The following is a 21,448-nucleotide window of genomic DNA, read 5'->3' on the forward strand; positions in this document are numbered from 1 at the left end:
TCTCCCAGCAAAAATTCCATTGGAGGAAAATATAAGGCAACTTCTGTCACTCAATAGAGCCCACTTACCATCCAGCAGGTCTTCTTCATCATCCCTGTCACATTCCTCCACTGCCACCTCCTCCTCCTCCTCCTCCTCTTCCGCATCCTCCAGCTCCACGTCCGGGTCCAGGTCTGGATCGCTCCCTGAGGCAGATTCGTCTGACATGGCTCCCAGAGGTCCTCAGTGGGCATTACCGACTCATGGTCCACTGCAGGGGTGCTAGGAGGAGGATGAGAGGCATCAGAATCACCAAGGGTTTTGCTTAGGAACACAAGTCTTTCAAAGAAAAAAATGCTAGCTGGGCACAGTGGCTCATGCCTGTAATCCCAGCACTTTGGGGGGCCAAGGTGGGTGGATCACTTGAGGTCAGGAGTTCGAGACCAGCCTGGCCAACATGGTGAAGACCCATCTCTACTAAAAATACAAAAGTTAGTCAGGCATGGTGGCACACACCTGTAATTCCAGCTATTCAGGTGGCTGAGGCATGAGAATTGCTTGAAGCGGGGAGGGGAGGCAGAGGTTGCAGTGAGCCAAGATGGCGCCACTGTACTCCAGCCTGAGCAATGAGGTGAGACTCTGTCTCCAAAAGAAAAACAAAGAAAAAAATGCTGAACATGAATTCCCTGGAACTTCTCTAAGCAAGGCAAGCTAACCGTATCCAAATCACAACCTTCCCTATGAGTGTTCTGGCTCTGAGACATGTTTTAGTAACTGCATACCTCAAACATCTCTTGGCTATTTTGACAAGAAAACACCTTAAAGTAACAATAACAACACAACTATAAATCTTGGAATTCCCATTTGTTCATTCCTTCCTGTATCAACTGTTTCCTGAGCACCAACTCTCTGTATCTATTTATACATATACATATGTGTGCGTGTGTGTGCGTATATATATATATATATATATATATATATATATACGCACACACACGTATACAGAGTCCCCAACCTGCGATGGTTTAACTTACAATTGTGCGAAAATGACACACATTCAGTAGAAACTGTGCTTCAAATTTTAAATTTTTCCCAGGCTAGTGACATATGGAAGTATACTCTCTGGCAATGCTGAGTAGTGGCAACGAGCCGAAGCTTCCAGTCCATCATGCTATCACGAAGTGTGCAGTTTTCTGTGCTGCCAGATGATTTTGACTGTAGACAATGTAAGTGCTGTTTATTTTATTCATTTATTTTTAGACAAGGTCCAGCTCTGTTGGCCAGGCTGGAGTGTGGGTGGAGTGCAGTGGCACAATCATAGCTCACTGCAGCCTCAAATTCCTGGGTTCAAGCAATCCTTCTGCCTAAGACCTCCTGAGTAGCTAGGATGACAGGCACATACAACCATGCCTGGCTAAGACAGTGTTAAGTGTTCTGAGCACCTTTAAGGTAGTCTAGCCCAAACTATGATGTTCAGTAGGTTAGGTGTATTAAATAGACTTTCAACTACAATATTTTCAACTTATGATGCATTTATCAGGATGTAACCCCATTGTACGTGGAGGAACAGCTGTATATAATCGCAGGTGCTATTCTAGAGTTTGGGGACACGGCAGGAAGCAGAACAAAGCATGCAGGGAGTACTTAGGGCTGGTGTGTGGCAGGAGGAGCTGCTAGTTTATATAGGGGAGGTCAGTGAAGTTCTCACTGAGCAGAAACCAAAAGGAAGGAAGGAAGCCATAAAGACATCTTGAGGGAGTGTGTTCCAGGAAGAGTGAGCACCAACGGCAGAGGAGGAGTGGCTGGGAGTACTCAGGAGCTAGAAGTATGTTTTACCCCAGTTATTCATTCATTCACATTCAGTCCATCATTTGCTAACCTGCTATATTATGTCTACTATGTGTCAGGCACTGTGCATGTCTGTTTGTCTCTCTTATCACTTTACTATTAGCTGTAAAGGCCATTCCTTCTTGAGGGTAAAAAAATAAAAACCATGGTAAAGAGATGGCTAGTTGGGTAGCTCTTTGATAAAGTAAATATAGCAAAATGTTGACTAGTAAATTCACTGACCAATTCTTTCTATTTTTTCTGTATATTTCAAATTTTCTTTTCTTTTTTCTTTTTTTTTGAGATGCAGTTTCACTCTGTCACCCAGGCTGGCATGCAGTGGCACAATCTCAGCTCACTGCAACCTCCACCTCCTGGGTTCAAGTGATTCTCCTGCCTCAGCCTCCCGAATAGCTGGAACTGCAGATGTGCACCACCACACCCAGCTAATTTTTGTATTTTTAGTAGAGACGGGGTTTTACCATGTTGGCCAGGCTAGTCTCAAACTCCTGACCTCAGGTGATCCTCCCGCCTCAGCCTCCCAAAGTGCTGGGATTACAGGCATCAGCCACTGCACCCAGCCTCAAATTTTCATACTAAAATCAGAGAAGAGGTAAATCATCTTTTTTTTTTTTTTTTTTTTTTTTTGAGATGGAGTCTCACTCTGTCACCCAGGCTGGAGTACAGTGGCGCGATCTTGGCTTACTGCAAGCTCCACCTCCTGAGTTCATACCATTTTCCTGCCTCAGCCTCCGGAGTAGCTGGGACTACAGGCACCCGCCACCACGCCCAGCTAATTTTTTGTATTTTTAGTAGAGATGGGGTCTCACCGTGTTAGCCAGGATGGTCTCGATCTCCTGACCTCATGATCCGCCTGCCTCTGCCTCCCAAAGTGCTGGGATTACAGGCGTGAGCCACCACACCCGGCCATAAATCATCTTTTATAAGATAAACTGCTGCAGATAAATACATCAACAATCAGATCATCCTCAAATTCCTATCTCCCAAAATAAAAACTGAAGTACAAGTCTCTAGTCATTTAACATAAAAAGTACCGTAGAACTGCAATCTCTTACTAAGCTTCAGATAATCTGAAACATAACATCTATCTTCTCCTGAACAGAAAAGAAAAAAAGAAAAGCAAACTAGATTATTTCGAGCTTTGGAAAACTAGAACTTAAGGATTGTTCAGAGTTAGAAATAACAGGAATTACAAGTGTGTGTGTGCAGACGGTTCATGTACTTAGCCTCTCAAGACAAAGTAAAAAACAGCTGTGAAATGATCTAGTAATAAAATTTAAATTTTTGCATTAATAACTCACTTCCAAAAACATCTACAAAGGGCATTAACAGACAGGGGATAAATGCGATCAACAAATACAAATTCATATAATTAATGCTGAGCTACCATTCACTTAGTGACCTGGCAGATTTCAAATCTCTGCAGAAACGACTATCCGGCCGGGCGTGGTTGCTCACGCTTGTAATCTCAGCACTTTGGAAGGCCGAGGCAGGTGGATCACGAGGTCAGGAGATCAAAACCATCCTGGCTAATACGTGTGAAACCCCGTCTCTACTAAAAAATACAAAAAATTAGCCGGGCATGGTGGTGGGCACCTGTAGTCCCAGCTAGTCGGGAGGCTGAGGCAGGAGAATGGCGTGAACCCGGAAGGCAGGGCTTGCAGTGAGCTGAGATCGCGCCACTGAACTCCAGCCTGGGCAACACAGCGAGACTCCATCTCAAGAAAAAAAAAAAAGAAAGAAATGACTATCCTGTGTCCCTGGTTCATTTAATAGGTTTTAGAAAGGAAGTAGTAAATCAATTAGATATCAACAACTTTGAAAGTAAAATTTACTTCTTAATATTTGCAGTGAAATTTATTTCTGAATGTTAGTATATTCATCAGTAACTACTCTGTGTTTGGAAGTCAATGCTTGTAATCAGCACAACCCCTCTCTTTCATCCTAGACTCCTTGAGATACGAGTGTTTTGGCCAGGCATGGTGGCTCACATTTGTAATCCCAGCACTTTGGGAGGCTGAAGTGGGCAGATCACCTGAGGTCAGGAGTTCAAGACCAGCCCAACCAACATGGTGAAACCCCCATCTCTACTAAAAATACAAAATTAGCTAGGCATAGTAGTGCATGCCTATAATCCCAGCTACTCAAGACGCTGAGGCAGGAGAATCGCCTGAACCCGGGAGGTGGAGATTCCAGTGAGCTGAGATCCCGCCACTGCACTCCAGCCTGGGCAACAAGAGTGAAACTCCATCTCAAAAAAAAAAAAAGTGTTTTCTTTGCAGTGTGCTTGGCTGATTTTAGAGAACCATTTTTAATTAGCAAGTACTTTTAGGCAACCTGAATGCCTGTCATTCTAGAGAAGAAATTGTGTGGTGACGACAGAGACTTCCCAAAAAAAAAAAAAAAAAAAAAGCAACAAAGAGCCTGGTGTGGTGGTTCATGCCTGTAATCCCAGCACTTTGGGAGGCCATGGTGGGGGAATTGCTTGAGCCCAGGAGTTCAAGACAAGCCTGGGCAACACAGCGATGCCCATATCTACAAAATATACAAAAACTAGCTGGACATGGTGGTGCGCACCTGTAGTCCCAGCTACTTGGGAGACTGAGGCAGGAGGATCACTTGAGCCCAGGCAACAAGTGAAAAGGAGGAAAGGCTGGTCTTGGTGGGCAGCAGCAGTCAACTGTATTCTTCTCTAAGGGGCTCCACCCTCACACACACATACCTCTATGTGGGCATAGCCTTTCAGAACACAAGGCAGCCTTGATTCAGTAGTCAGCTCTTAGTAGAACTGTTAGACAGACATGGTTGGTGGCAGTGGGGGCGGGGTGGTGATAAAGAAAATAATCCATCTCCCTCATTTGCTCCTCATTCTAGGCAAAACACTGCTACAATCTCCAGTGACAAGGGGCTCTGCCTCTAATACACAGAAACCAGGAGAGCAATAATGGGTATGCTGCACCTTAATGAGGACCTGTGTTCCTGCAATGCATGTTCTGGGAATCAAATTATACTTTAATGAAACTGGAGAACTAGCTATTTAAAGGAACTCTAAAGAGGAGCACTCTGAAAAGCAAATATTCAACCCCTAAGTGTTTTAATAAGTCTACAGTTTAATATATTGGGTTTGTTAAAAAGAGGCTGTAATTATGAAGAAACCCATAGCCAATCCTAGCCTAGCACCTCATAGCAATCTTGAGAGTGAAGGAAAATGTTGTTCTGCCTTGCTAAGTTCAAAGACAACGCCACCTGTCAATAGAGTGGTACCTGGCCAACGATCAGCAGAATTAAGCATGCAGGCACAGGCCTTAGAGACATGAGGCATGGCAAGGTGGGGATATTAGGATATACACAAGAGGAAACACACACACAAACAAAGCCTTTGTTCACAAAGCAGACCACCAGGCTTGCAGAGTTCACACTGAAATCATAAGACTCCGAGCACACACACTGCCTCATCATTGTAAGGCAGCTCATGAAATTTCAAAGATGTCATTATGGTCCTTGATAGCATCATGATTGTTCCTTTTAAATAAAAGGATCCTTCCCAGACTGCCATGTCCTCATTAATTTTGGTGACCTTCAGTAGTACTAAATTCTGTCAAATGGTCTCAAAGCAAGTCCACAGCAAGCGCAAATGACTTGTTTTTTTTCTTGAAGAATATCTATACAAAACACTGGATTTGAGCTAATCTACAAGGGGAAGAAAGTCTTTTAAGAGTAGAAAAACAGGCCAGGCACGGTGGCTCACTCCTATAATCCCAACACTTTGGGAGACTGAGGCAGGAGAATTGTTTGAGCCCAGGAGTTTGAGACCAGCCTGGGCTGGGCTTTTTTGTAGAGAAGACCCCATCTCTACAAAAAAAGAAAAAAAAAAAATTAGCCAGGCATAGTGGTGTGTACCTGTAGTCCCAGCTACTTGGGAGGCTGAGGTGGGAGGATCACTTGAGCCTGGGAGGTTAAGGCTGCAATGAGCCATGACTGTACCACTGTACTCCAGCCTAGGTAATAGAGCCAGTCTCAAAAAATAAATAAATAAATAAAAATTTTTAAAAAAGAACAGCAGGAAAACATTCAGTCCAAAGCTTTGGTCAATACCCTTAAAAAAAAATAGACAAGGAATTTACATAATTCAAAGACAAAAGAAAGAGTTCAGTTACTCTACAGTAAGTACTATAGAGTATATATATTATAGTATATATAGCACATATATATATATAGTATATATAGTACTATAGAGTACTATATGGAGTATAGTACTCATCAAGTATCCACAGAATTCTTCCAGTCTGCTGAGAGATCCACTGTGGATTGTTAAAGTTCTTTCCAAATACTTTCCTATGCAAAACAGACACTACTCCAATCACACCCAATGCATACTTCAAACCTCCATGTAGCCCAATGCCTTTTGAGTGTCTATCAGTTACTTAAAAAAAATTTAGATACACACAAAGCAGCCACAGAGCTAAACTGACACAACAGCTCAACATTTTACTTGGAAATATAATGATGATTTTGGCAATTTGAAACTTAAGAGAAAATAAGAAACAAAAGCTGAACAAATGCATTCAAGACTCGAAGGACCAGGGCCACAGGAGACAACTACCTCCAAAAGATAGCACAATGGAGCCTGGCCCAGGGAATCAGAACCTAGCATAGCACTAGAGACATGTTTACAGAATCAGTCAAGAAACCTAATTCCAGCCACAGCTCTATGAATAACTAGCTGCGTGACTTTGGGCAAGTCAGTCCTCCCTCAGCTTCAATCACTCCTCTTATTCCAACCCAGGGAAGAAATGGGCCTGAGTTAATCTTCAAGATCTCTTCCAGATTCTAAAACAGCAATTCTCAAAGTGTGGTCTGGGAACCCCTGGGAGTCCCCAAGACCCTTTAAATGGAACCACAATGTCAAAATTATGGTTTAAAGAGCCATTCAGGGAGTCTCTGAGCCCACTCTGGCTCAAGAGGCTACCCCACTTAAAAAAAAAAAAAAAAGCCATTCAAAGTGCAAGATAAAAAATGGATTTTTATGTTAACAAAGTACAAAAAAATTCCTTGAGGTAATTTTTTCAAACTCTGTATTACAATTAACCTTTAAGAAGCTACCACTTGTCGGCCGGGCACGGTGGCTCATGCCTGTAATCCCAGCACTTTGGAAGGCCGAAGTGGGCAGATCACCTGAGGTCGGGAGTTCAAGACCAGCCTGACCAACATGCAGAAACCCCGTCTCTACTAAAAAAAAAAAAAAATTAGCTGGGCGTGGTGGCACATGTCTGGAATCCCAGCTACTTGGGAGGCTGAGGCAGGATAACTGCTTGAACCCGGGAGGTGAAGGTTGTGGTGAGCCGAGATCGGGCCATTGTACTCTAGTCTGGGCAAGAAGAGCGAGACTCAAAAAAAAAAAAAAGAAGCTACCACTTGTCAGAGTTTTGGCATAGTACCAAAGAATATACACAATCTGAAAAGGCTTTATTAAAACACATGCCTTCCTTTTCCAACTACGTGTCTGTGTGAGGCTCGTTTTTCTTCATGTGCTTCAACAATACAGTAAGTCAACATCAAAACAGTAAGTCACAACAGGCTATACGTTGAAGGAGATCTAGGAATCTAGCTGTCTCTATGTAGCCAGACATCTTCAAATTTTCAAATGTGTAAAACAATTCTACTCTTCCAATTTGATTGTTTTAGAAAATATTTTTCATTAAAAAGGTTATTTGCTAACATGTAAGTTTATTAATTTTTAAGATATATTAACATTCTTAGCTGGGCATGGTGGCTCATGCCTGTAATCCCAGCACTTTGGGAGGCCAAGGTGGGCAGATCACGAGGTCAGGAGATCAAGACCACCCTGGCCAAATTGGTGAAACCCCATCTCTACTAAAAATACAAAAATTAGCTGGGCATGGTGGCACGTGACTGTAATCCCAGCTACGCAGGAGGCTGAGGCAGGAGAATTGCTTGAACCCGGGAGGTGGGAGGCGGAGGTTGCAGTGAGCCGAGATCACACCACTGCACTCCAGCCTGGTGATATAGCAAGACTCCATCTCAAAAAAAAAAAAAAAAAAAAAAAAGATACATTAACATTCTTAAATTTCTGATACAACAAATATGCAAATATTGATAGGTATAACCCACATAAACAAAAGCTCACTGGAGGCCTCAATAACTTTTAAGAGTATAAGAGGGTCCTAAGAGCAAAAAGTTTGAGAACTGCTGTTCTAAGACTACAAAACTCTAAGATCTATCTAAGATCTATGATCTCCCTCAAATTTTCAGGTGTCACAAAGAAAAAATTTTACTTTTTTTTTTTTTTTTCAGACAGAGTCTTGCTCTGTCACCCAGGCTAGAGTCCAATGGCACAATCTTCGTTCACTGCAACCTCCACCTCCCAGGTTCAAGCAATTCTCCTGCTTCAGCATCTCGAGTAGCTGAGATTACAGGCACCTGCCACCACGCCCAGATTATTTTTTGTATTTTTAGTAGAGACGGGGTTTCACCATGTTGGCCAGGCTGGTCTCGAACTCCTGACCTCAGGTGATCCACCCGCCTCAGCCTCCCAAAGTGCTAGGATTACAGGCATGAGCCACCGCACCCATCAAAGAATTTTTACATTTTTAAAATATAATATGCAGAGGACCAAATCACATGTGAACATCATTAAATATCTGAACTGTTCCATATTGTCTTCAAATAGGCCAGGCATGGTAACGCACGCCTTATAATCCCAGCACTTTAGGAGGCCAAGACAGGAGGAATGCTTGGGCCCAGAAGTTTGAGACCAGCCTGGGAAGCCCGTGGTTGAGACTGCAGTAAGCTGTGATCGTGTCACTGCCCTCCATTCAGCCTAGGAAACAGCGAGACTTTGTCTCAAAACAACAACAGGCCGGGCACAGTGGCTCACGCCTGTAATCCCAGCACTTTGGGAGGCCAAGGCAGGCAGATCACAAGGTCAGGAGATCGAGACCATCCTGGCTAACATGGTGAAACCCCATCTCTACTAAAAATAGAAAAAATTAGCCAGGTGTGGTGGCATGCGCCTGTAGTCCCAGCTACTCAGGAGGCTGAGACAGGAGAATCGCTTGAACCCAGAAGGCAGGGGTTTCAGTGAGCCGAGATCGCACCACTGTACTCCAGCCTGGGCAACAGAGCGAGGCTCCATCTCAAACAACAACAACAACAACAACAACAACAAAATATAAGATTAATCTGATATATAAATGGTATATGTATTTTACAAACATATTATTGATAGGTTATTTTACATATGTAAATAGCCATCAAAGGTAAGCTTTCTCAATGACTGAAGTTAATGCTGCATTTGCAAAGTCAAATTTTCACTTTTACCACTGAATCTGCTATCCACAACTGGTTTAAAATGGAGAAGGGCTGAGAGGTTCTGTGTTTCCCCTCAAGACTTCCCTGGCTTAGACCCTTCAAGTAGGAAGTCATTGAATAGCACATCCCTACAGGATTATTCCCAGATGCTTTGAGTAAACAGAGGTAAAGTTCTAGAAGGCCATTCTGAGGGGAGCAAATGAAAGGTTCGTTTCCTTCTCCATGGAATCACGGCCAGCAGGAAAGAAAAAAAAAAGGCAGAGTTGTGGGGGGTGGAGGGTAGAGAGCAATTAGGAAGAGATGAGCTAAAGCAGGGATGACAGTTTGAGCTATGAGAAGCCTGTGTGACAGACACTGCTCCACTCTCTAGAAAGCCGAGCTCTGAAAAGTTCACTGACACACACACAAACAAAACAAAAAACATCAGACCAGTGTAATATGAAGGTGATAAAAGAGGAAAAAAATAAGATCTCTGGATACAGGGGATGAGGCAAGAATGAGAAAGAAATTCTTTGCTTGTGAACAAAGGCTTTGTGTGTGTGTTTCCTCCTATGTATGTAGGATGTTACCATTTGACCTAGGAGTCCTGTGTCTTTCCACACAGCTATAACTTCTTAAGCTGGTGATTACTGGCCAGGAACAGTGGCTCATGTCTATTATCTCAGGACTTTTGAGAAGCCAAGGTGGGAGGATTGCTTGAGCCCAGGAGTTTGAGACCAGCCTGGGCAACATACTGAGACCTCATCTCTACAAAAAAATTTAAAAATTAGCCAGCATGCTAGTGCCCACCTATAGTCTGAGGCCAGAGGATCACTTGAGCTCAGGTGTTCAAGGTTCCAGTGGGTCATGATCATACCACTGCACTTCAGCCTGGATGACAGAGTAAACCTGACTCAAAAAAAAAAAAAAAAGAAAGAAAGAAAAGAGAAGGGAGACTACAGAAACAAGAACCCACATGGCAGGGACACGGAGGGTCCACTTTCCTCAGACTTCCCTAAGCCTAAGTCAGCCCTGAGTTCAGAACAGCTTAAAAGCAGATCAGGTTTATCTGCTAGACAATGAGACTGAAGAGGCTTGGAAAAAAGCCAAGCCATGCTCAGTGTTTCATCCTTCCAACTCCCCAATCACCACTGCCTCCATTCTCCCTTGCCAGTCTCTTCTCAAAGTACAAGCCCTCTGAGGATCCTCCCTCTCCTGAGAGCTCTATCACAGAGTCACAGAGCTCAGTCTGGGTGCTTTCAAGCCCAGACCAATACAAGCTGCGCACAGAGGAGATGTTTTGCCCTTCATAGCCGCATGAACATTCAGTATGAACTGTGTGACAAAGATTCTATCTAGTCAAACTACTCACCAGACATGATCCTGAAAAGCTCTGTGGAAGTAGCATTTCAACAAATCAAAGCTTTTAAATAAGACTGTGCAGGAATTCTATATGAATCCTTTTATAATGCAAATAGGCACAGTGCCTCACGCCTGTAATCCTTGCGCTTTGGGAGGCCGAGGTGGGTGGATCACTTGAGGCCAGGAGTTCGAGACCAGCTTGGCCAACACAGTGAAACCCCGTTTCTACTAAAAATACAAAAATTAGCCGGGTGTGGTGGTGCGTGCCTGTAGTCCCAGCTACCTGGTAGACTGAGGCAGGAGAATCGCTTGAACCCAGGAGATAGAGGTTGCAGTGGGCCCAGACTGAGCCACTGTACTCCAGCCTAGGTGACAGTCTCGATAATAATAATAACAACCACCGCTGATTTTCTGAGCTGACACTGGTCACTTTAGATTTTCAATTACCAATTCTTTTAAAATAGCTACACCTACACGGTATATAGGTTGTTTCTACAGTTTTTCCTTAATTGGTATCTACTACAAATAAAAGTTTTAATGGATGACTACTACGTTGTGATATATACTTTTGTATTTTCAAAATATTCTACAGAAAATAATATAACATACTAATATTATTGCATTTGTATGGTTATTAACGCTTTTCCACTGTGATTTTGCCAGTGACTTGGGCACTCTGCACTTAGCTTCAAGACAGGAGTAAACTCTTTTGGCTCTGCTTCTCACAGTTCTAAAATCAGTGGTAATGTTAGTCAGCTGCAGGCCCTTTGTGGTGCTTTGTGTATAAGACAAAATATATTTGGTCTCTGTCCCAGGTTCCCAGCACAGAACTCCTAAAATCCTTGGAATTTCCTAAGTGATAGGAGTGTCTTTTGTTATTTATAATCAGCCCCTTTTGATCACACCAGAGTTTATGCTGATAAACTTAGGGTTGGGCCCCTAGATAGCCTCAGGATGGGACTGGAAAGACCTAGAAAGACCCCATCCCTAGAACGACCAGGGACTACAGGGTGGAACTTTCAGCCCCACCCACTGAACTCTAAGAAGTAGGGTTGTGGGGGCTGGAAATTGAGCTCTATAAAAATTATTGAACAGTGAGATTCAGAGCACTTCCAGGTTGGAGAACACATCAAAGTGCTGGGAGGGTGACACTCCAGGATAGGGCACAGAAGCTCTGTGCTCCACTCCCTCCATACCTTGTCCTTGGCATCTCTTCCACTTCACCGTTCCTGAGTTGTATCCTTTATGAGAAACAGGTAAACCTAAGCAAAATGTGTTCCTGAGTTATATGGGCCATTCAGGCAAATTATTAAACCTGAGGAGAGGTCTTGGGAATGCCCTATTCATAGCTGGTTGGTCAGAAGTTACTGGTGGGCCAAGACTTGAGACTAGTGTCTAAAGTGGGGGTGTTGTTGCAATACCGAGCCCTTAGCCTGTGGTATCTGCTCCAACTCCCGGCAGTGTCAGAATTGAATACTGTTGAACATCTAGTTGGTGTCTAGAGAATCGGAAAATTGGTTGTTAGTGTTGGAAACAACATGGTGCTGTTTGGAGAAGTGATTGTTGGTGTCGGAAATATAGTGTCACAAGGATTTAAGTGGCAAATAAGGGTAAAAAGTTTCTATCTGCAAAATGCAACAGAAAGTTTGAAGACGGATTTCTTGACTTCCCACGTGTAAAAATAAACTGTGGAATTATTTCAACACAACCGGTAAACTGTACCTTTTCTTATCTATACACTACTTATTTAACTTTTTTGTTTGCCTGTGATATAGCCTCAGAGGTCCTGAGAACACATGCCCCTAAACTGTACCTTTAAACTACTAAATGTCACATTTCTAGTTGACTTAGTAATTAAATGGTACAGGGGTTTGTAAATGGAAATACGTAGTGAATTTCATCCCCTCAATTCACAAAGGAAGACAAGAATCTCACGTGAACCAAATTCGTTTCAGATACTGTTTTCCATAATTTAAGTAATAATAAAACTGATAACGAGAATTAGGAGAAAACTGTTTTCCATATTTTAAGCAATAATAAAACTGATAATGAGAACTAGGATAGGAACAGGAGGCAGGGAAATTCTGGGCAGAAGAGGGCAGGTCCCTGGCAAGGGCCCCACCCTCAAGCCTGGAACCATGGCCCAAAGTGAGAACTTACATCGGTTTTCCCACTCAAATGTTTCCTTTTCCAAAACCACCCATGGCTCGCCCTGCCCCCCATCCTGCACCATAAAAACCCCAGGCTTGAGGCAGAGCTTGCAGTGAGCCAAGATTGCGCTGCTGCACTCCAGTCTGGGCAACACAGTGAGACTCTGTCTCAAAAAAAAAAAGCCCAGGCTCAGCCTGCAGAGAGAGGAGAAGCAGGTGTGCAACAGAGACTGCAGTTGGATGTCACAGAAAAGCGGCTTGACTTCAGAGGGACAGCTTGATGGTGTAGCTTCGGAGAGGAGTCGGGACAGGGAAGGCCTACAGGGGAAGATTACGGTCCTACTCTGTCCCCTTTTCAGCTCCCCTTCTGGCTGAGAGCCACTTTCATCAGCAATAAAATCCCCCACATTTACCACCTTCAATTTGTTCGTGTGACCTCATTCTTCCTGGACACCGAACAAGAACTCAGGTGCTATGAGGGTGGGTGCAAGAGGCTGTCACACGGACCCTCCACTGAACTGTTAACACTTAAGCCATCCACAGATTACAAAGCTAAGAGTACTGCAACACTTCCTCTGGGGCTTCAGGGGTCACAGGCACCCTCCCCTAGATGCTGCCACGAGGCCAATAAAGAGTTTGCTCCTCCCAGCGCCCAAAAGCACTAGCCCCAGCTCCTGCACCCACTCACCAGTGCTCCCCCTCCCACGATGAGTAGAGCAGCGAGTGAGCAGAGTTCACTCCTACTGGTCCCCATGCACTCCAGTTCCCACCCATGAGGGGGTCAGGGAAATATCCTGCTTCAAAACTAGCAGAACCAATGAAGATCATTAGTGATCTGAGCAGTTCAAAATACATTCCATCAGCAGTCTAACCATCAGCAGTCTATCTCCTCTCCCTTGGCCAACATACCCCCTCAGGCTACCAAATCTATTAGTTGCTACTAAAATGCATAGGAATTGAATTACACAAATGAGTTATATTCAAACACAATCCTTTTCCTCTCAAGGAAGCAGCACCGTTCCCTAGAATGCCATGAGGAAGTCAGGGTCAGAATGAGAATTAGAAGACAAGGATCCTGGGACTACCTGTGTATACCTCAGCATGTATGTAAAATAATCCTCCAAAAACTGTTTCAGATTATAACAGACTAAATGTAATGAGGGATCCTGGGTTAGATCCTGGACCAGGGGGTGGGGCGGGGGGGGAGTGTGGGGGAAAAAATAGCTATAAAGGCCTCGGGGAAATAATAGTTGGGGACAACTGATGCCATTGAGTACAGAATATAAATTAGATAATAGTATCAATATTAAATATCCTGATTTTGAGAATTGGTCTCTGGTTATGTAACAGAACGTCCTTATGAAATACATAATGATGTGTCTATGAATGAAATAATAAAGTATTTAGAGGTAAAAATAAATAAATAACTGGGGGGAGGTTCCAAGATGGCCAAATAGGAATAGCTCCAGTCTACAGCTCCCAGCGTAAGCGACACAGAAGATGGGTGATTTCTGAATTTCCAACTGAGGTACCAGGTTCATCTCACTGGTGCTTGTCGGACACTGGGTGGAGCCCATGGAGTGTGAGCCGAAGCAGAGACACACATAGGCTCAAAATAAAGGGATGGAGGAAGATCTACCAAGCAAATGGAAAACAAAAAAAAGCAGGGGTTGCAAAACAGACTTTAAACCAACAAAGATCAAAAGAGACCAAAAAAAAAAAAAAAAAGAGAGAGACAAAGAAGGCCATTACATAATGGTAAAGGGATCAATTCAACAAGAAGAGCTAACTGTCCTAAATATATATCCACCCAATACAGGAGCACCCAGATTCATAAAGCAAGTCCTTAGAGACCTACAAAGAGACTTAGACTCCCACACAATAATAATGGGAGACTTTAACACCTCACTGTCAACATTAGACACATCAACGAGACAGAAACTTAACAAGGATATCCAGGAATTGAACTCAGCTCTGCACCAAGCAGACCTAATAGACATCTACAGAATTCTCCACCCCAAATCAACAGAATATACATTCTTCTCAGCACCACATCACACTTATTCCAAAATTGACCACATAGTTGGAAGTAAAGCACTCCTCAGCAAATGTAAAAGAACAGAAATTATAACAAACTATCTCTCAGACCACAGTGCAATCAAATTAGAACTCAGGATTAAGAAACTCACTCAAAACCACTCAACTACATGGAAACGGAACAACCTGCTCCTGAATGACGACTGGGTACATAAGGAAATGAAGGCAGAAATAAAGATATTCTTTGAAACCAATGAGAGCAAATACATAACATACCAGAATCCCTGGGACACATTTAAAGCAGTGTGTAGAGGGAAATTTATAGCACTAAATGCCCACAAGAGAAAGCAGGAAAGATCTAAAATTGACACACTAACATCACAATTAAAAGAACTAGAGAAGGAAGAGCAAACACATTCAAAAGCTAGCAGAAGGCAAGAAATAGATCAGAGCAGAACTGAAGGAGATAGAGACACAAAAAACCCTTAAAAAAAAATCAGTGAATCCAGGAGCTGGTTTTTTGAAAAGATCAACAAAATTGATAGACTGCTAGCAAGAATAATAAAGAAGAAAAGAGAGAAGAATCAAATAGACACAATAAAAATGATAAAGGGGATATCACCACTGATCCCACAGAAATACAAACTACCATCAGAGAATACTATCAACACCTTTACACAAATAAACTAGAAAATCTAGAAGAAATGGATAAATTCCTGGACCCATACACCCTCCCAAGACTAAACCAGGAAGAAGCTGAATCCCTGAACAGACCAATAACAGGCTCTGAAATTGAGGCAATAATTAATAGCCTACCAACCAAAAAAAGTCCAGGACCAGATGGATTCACAGCCAAATCCTACCAGAGGTACAAAGAGGAGATGGTACCATTTCTTCTGAAACTATTCCAATCAAAAGAAAAAGAGGGAATCCTCCCTAATTCATTTTATGAGGCCAGCATCATCCTGATACCAAAGCCTGGCAGAGACACAACAAAAAAAGAGAATTTTAGACCAATATCCCTGATGAACGTGGATGCAAAAATCCTCAAAAAAATACTGGCAAACCGAATCCAGCAGCACATCAAAAAGCTTATCCATCACGATCAAGTGGGTTTCATCCCTGGGATGCAAGGCTGGTTCAACATACACAAATCAGTAAACGTAATCCATCACATAAACAGAACCAAAGACAAAAACCACATTACTGTCTCAATAGATGCAGGAAAGGCTTTTGACAAAATTCAACAGCCCTTCATGCTAAAAACTCTCAATAAATTAGGTATTGATGGAACATATCTCAAAATAATAAGAGCTATTTATGACAAACTCACAGCCAGTATCATACTGAATGGGCAAACACTGGAAGCATTCTCTTTGAAAACTGGCACAAGACAGGGATGCCCTCTCTCACCACTCCTATCCAACATAGTGTTGGAAGTTCTGGCCAGGGCAATCAGGCAGGAGAAAGAAATAAAGGGTATTCAATTAGGAAAAGAGGAAGTCAAATTGTCCATTTGCAGATGACATGATTGTATACTTAGAAAACCCCATTGTCTCAGCCCAAAATCTCCTTAAGCTGATAAGCAACTTTAGCAAAGTCTCAGGATACAAAATCAGTGTGCAAAAATCACAAGCATTCCTGTACACCAATGACAGACAAACAGAGAGCCAAATCATGAATGAACTCCCATTCACAATTGCTACAAAGGGAATAAAATACCTAGGAATCCAACTTACAAGGGATGTGAAGGACCTCTTCAAGGAGAACTACAAACCACTGCTCAACGAAATATAAGAGGACACAAACAAATGGAAGAACATTCCATGCTCATGGATAGGAAGAATCATATCATGAAAATGGCCATACTGCCCAAGGTAATTTACAGATTCAATGCCATCCCCATCAAGCTACCAATGACTTTCTTCACAGAATTGGAAAAAAACTACTTTAAAGTTCATATGGAACCAAAAAAGAGCCCGCGTTGCCAAGACAATCCTAAGCCAAAAGAACAAAGCTGGAGGCATCATGCTACCTGACTTCAAACTATACTACAAGGCTGCAGTAACCAAAACAGCATACTACTGGTACCAAAACAGAGATATAGACCAATGGAACAGAACAGAGCCCTCAGAAATAATACCACACATCTACAACCATCTGATCTTTGACAAACCTAACAAAAACAAGAAATGGGGAAAGGATTCCCTATTTAATAAATGGTGCTGGGAAAACTGGCTAGCCATATGTAGAAAGCTAAAACTGGATCCCTTCCTTACACCTTATACAAAAATTAATTCAAGATGGATTAAAGACTTAAATGTTAGACCTAAAACCAAAAACACCCTAGAAGAAAACCTAGGCAATACCATTCAGGATATAGGCATGGGAAAGGACTTCATGACTAAAACACCAAAATCAATGGCAACAAAAGCCAAAATTGACAAATGGGATCTAACTAAACTAAAGAGCTTCTGCACAGCAAAAGAAATGACCATCAGAATGAACAGGCAACCTACAGAATGGGGGAAAATTTTTACAATCTACCCATCTGACAAAGAGCTAATATCCAGAATCTACAAAGAAGTTAAACAAATTTAGAAGAAAAAATCAAACAACTCCATCAAAATATGGTTAAAGGATATGAACAGATACTTCTCAAAAGAAGACATTTATGCAGCCAACAGACACATGAAAAAATGCTGATCATCACTAGCCATCAGAGAAATGCAAATCAAAACCACAGTGAGATACCATTTCACACCAGTTAGAATGGCAATCATTAAAAAATCAGGAAACAACAGGTGCTGGAGAGGATGTGGAGAAGTAGGAACACTTTTACACTGTTGGTGGCACTGTAAACTTGTTCAACCATTGTGGAAGACAGTGTGGTGATTCCTCAAGGATCTAGAATTAGAAATACCATTTGACCCTGCCATCCCATTACTGGGTATATACCCAAAGGATTATAAATCATGCTGCTATAAAGACACATGCACATGTATGTTTATTGTGGCACTATTCACAATAGCAAAGACTTGAAACCAACCCAAATGTCCATTAATGATAGGCTGGATTAAGAAAATGTGGCACATATACACCATGGAATACTATGCAGCCATAAAAAAGATGAGTTCATGTCCTTTGTAGGGACATGGATGAAGCTGGAAACCATCATTCTGAGCAAACTATCACAAGGACAGAAAACCAAACACTGCATGTTCTCACTCATGGGTGGGAACTGAACAATGAGAACACTTGGACACAGGGTAGGGAACAGCAAACACGAGGGCCTATCGTGGGGTGGGGGTGGGGGGAGGGATAGCATTAAGAGATACACCTAATGTAAATGACGAGTTAATGGGTGCAGCACACCAACATGGCACATGTATACATATGTAACAAACCTACACGTTGTGCACATATACCCTAGAACTTAAAGTATAATTTAAATAAATAAATAAATAAATAACTTTCTAAAAGATAACTTTCTAAAAGACAATTACAAGGAAGAAAATAAAAATTTCTTTCCCTAGTTCTCCAAAGATTTAAACACTTAACAAATTCCAAAATACCTCATTTCAAAGAACAGATTTGGGCCGGGCGCAGTGGCTCACCTGAGGTCAGGAGTTCGAGACCAGCGTGGCCAACATGGCAAAACCCCATCTCTACTAAAAATACAAAAATTAGCCAGGCGTGGTGGCACACCTCTAGTCCCACCTACTCGGGCGTGGTGGCATATGCCTGTAATCCCAGAGACTTGGAGGCTGAGACAGAAGAATCATTTGAACCCAGGAGTTGGAGGTTGCAGTGAGATTGTGTCACTGCACTCCAGCCTGGGCAACAGAGCAAGACTCCATTTCAAAAAAAAAAAAAAAAAAAAGATAGATTTGAAATATAACCTGACTATTCTCTGTAGTTAGTTAATAACAAATTAGTAACAAACTTCCTTTCCTTTAAGACACAATGACTTAGGGTTAAAAAGGCTAATTAAGCCTACCTTCTAAAGGGGTGAGTCTCTTTCCTTCTTCCTCTGAGCACAGCAGGAACTAGAACCATCTCTGAGGAAAAAGTCTCACTTGGCTTGTCTCTGGAAGGCTCTAGGCATGATCAATGACATAAATAAACAGCACCCCACAAGCAGGTAGAAACTGTACTCACCAGCTTGCCCTCCCTCTGTGTATGGACGTGGCCCGGTTCTGAAGAATCTTGTAAAGAGACTTACGTATCCATCTAGATTACCTATTTCACTATTACTTTATGGACAAAGTTATTCTAACCTGTGCCCACATTTTCTGTTTCTGTTTTAGGCTCCTACACACACACATACACACACACACACATATCTCAGCATTGTAGAAATAAAAGAGCTTAAGATTTATAGCACCTTTTGCCGGGCACGGTGGCTCACACCTGTAATTCCAGCACTTTGGGAGGCTGAGGCGGGCGAATCACAAGGTCAGGAGTTCGAGACCAGCCTGGCCAACATGGTGAAATGTCATCTCTACTAAAAATACAAAAAATTAGCTGGGTGTGGTGGCGGGCGCCTGTAATCCCAACTACTCGGGAGGCTGAGGCAGGAGAATCGCTTGAACCCGGAAGGCAGAGATTGCAGTAAGCCGAGATCGTGCCACTGCACTTGAGCCTGGGTGACAGTGCAAGAATCCATCTCAAAAAAAAAAAAAAAGATTTATAGCACCTTTTACTTTTTTTTGAGACGTCTTGTTCTGTCGCCCAGGCTGGAGTGCAGTGGCACAATCATAGCTCACTGCAACCTCTGCCTCCCAGGTTCAAACAATTCATGTGCCTCAGCCTCCCAAGTAACTGGGATTACAGGCGTGAATCACCATGTCCAGCCTTTTTTTTTTTTTTTTTTAAGACGGAGTCTCACTCTGAAACCCAGGCTAGAGTGCAGTGGCACAATCTCGGCTCACTGCAGCCTCCATCTTTCGGGTTCAAGCGATTTTCCTGCCTTAGTCTCCTGAGTAGCTGGGATTACAGGTGCCCGCCACAATGCCTGGCTGATTTTTGTATTTTTAGTAGAAACGGGGGCGTTTCACCATGTTGGCCAGGCTAGTCTCGAACTCCTGACCTCATGTGATCCACCCACCTCGGCCTCCCAAAGTGCTCAGATTATTGGCATGAGCCACCGTGCCTGGCCAGATTTACACCACTTCTAACCAATCACAGTTACATATGTACAAGTAATGTATAGAGCCCTGTAAGTCTCTAGTCTAATGCTGGACATAAATACTGAAGAAAACAGTGACAAGTGAATATTAGCAAAGATAGATGAGAAAGAAAGTGTACATTTCACCTAAAACCAAAATAGCGAGGTAGAAAAAGGGCTTCTTTTAAACTAATACTCCTGTTCTCTGGGGAAAAGTATATGCAGTCTGGACAAAATCCAGACTACAGATTTTGCCAGTAAGAGGAAGTGCAGAAAAATTCTATTTCCAAAAGTAAATAAATAAATAATAAAAAATAAAGTAAAAAAGAAAAAAAAAACCCTATTTCTATAAGTGGAAAATAATAGATGTTAATTCTTGAGAAGGGGCATCTGTCAAAGACTAGAAAATGCCATGTGTGTGTGCATGCGTACATGTACACATACCCAACTATGCATGTCCCACCACTCATCAGATAAACAAGCTACTTGAGGACAGGCATGGTGGTTCACACCTGTAATCCCAGCACTTTGGGAGGCCCAGGTGTGCAGATCACCTGAGGTCTGAAGTTTGAGACCGCCCTGGTCAACATAGTGAAATCCCATCTCTACTAAAAATAGTGATGCACCTATAGTCCCAGTTACTTGGGAGGCTGAGGCAGAATTGCTTGAACCCAGGAGGCGAAGGTTATAGTGAGCTGAGATCGCACCACTGCACACCAGCCTAGACAACAGAGCAAGACTATGTCTTTAAAAAAAAAAAAAAAAAAGCAGGTATTCCACAGAGACAAAGCCAAATTTCATTAGATACCAAAATGGGAGGTACAAAGACCAAAATAATTCATACAAGGACCTTATGGTCAGGAAATATTGTCACAATAGAGGGAACAAGGGGCAAAGGCTGGGATGAACTAGAAGCCTGAGAAAATATTTTAATGGAAAAAGTGGCTGACCTTTATTTTGGAGAAAAAAAATGATGATCAAAGGGAAAGGCAGAAATGCAAACAATTTATTTAGTTCAAAGCCTACGCATTTTCTGGCTGAGCGCAGCAGCTTACTCCTGTAATCCCAGCACTTTGGGAGGCTGAGGCGGGTGTATCGCCTGAGGTCAGGAGTTCGGGACCAGCCTGGACAACATGGTGAAACCCCGTCTTTACTAAAATACAAAAATTAGCCAGGCACGGTGGTGGGCACCTGTAATCCCAGCTACTCAGGAGGCTGAGGCAAGAAAATCGCCTGAACCCCTGAGACGAAGACTGTAGTGGGCCAAGATCATGCCATTGCACTCTACCTTGGCAACAAGAGCAAAACTCCATCTCAAAATTAAACAAATAAATAAAAGCCTATGCATTTTCTATACAAAGACACCATGCCAATGACAAAACATTGATTCTTAAAAATAGGGCTGGGCACCGGTGGCTCATGCCTGTAATCCCGGCACTTTGGGAGGCCGAGGCAGGCGGATCACGAGGTCAAGAGATCAAGACCAACCTGGCCAATGTGGTGAAACCCCGTCTCTATTAAAAATACAAAAATTAGCTGGGTGCAGTGGCACGCACCTGTAATCCCAGCTACTCGGGAGGCTGAGGCAGGA

The 21,448-nt window shown here is 42.7% G+C and overlaps 1 protein-coding gene across 4 annotated transcripts in view; it reads right to left on the bottom strand.

The window, feature by feature from the left end:
• Nucleotides 1-21,448, bottom strand: part of RAD54L2 (RAD54 like 2) — a 130,404-nt gene that overhangs the window by 77,227 nt on the left and 31,729 nt on the right. For 3 of the 4 annotated variants that reach the window (XM_024244349.3, XM_024244350.3, XM_002813693.6), the window contains one exon: nucleotides 69-261. In XM_024244349.3, coding sequence (XP_024100117.2) covers nucleotides 69-207 — 139 coding nt within the window. In that variant the 5' untranslated portion in view covers nucleotides 208-261. Of the gene's footprint in view, nucleotides 1-68; nucleotides 262-2,636; nucleotides 2,763-21,448 lie in introns of all 4 variants that reach the window. The other variant, XM_063722085.1, reaches the window with a different exon arrangement.

The sequence above is a fragment of the Pongo abelii genome, chromosome 2, assembly GCF_028885655.2.
Source record: "Pongo abelii isolate AG06213 chromosome 2, NHGRI_mPonAbe1-v2.0_pri, whole genome shotgun sequence".
Classification (NCBI taxonomy): Eukaryota; Metazoa; Chordata; class Mammalia; order Primates; family Hominidae; genus Pongo; species Pongo abelii.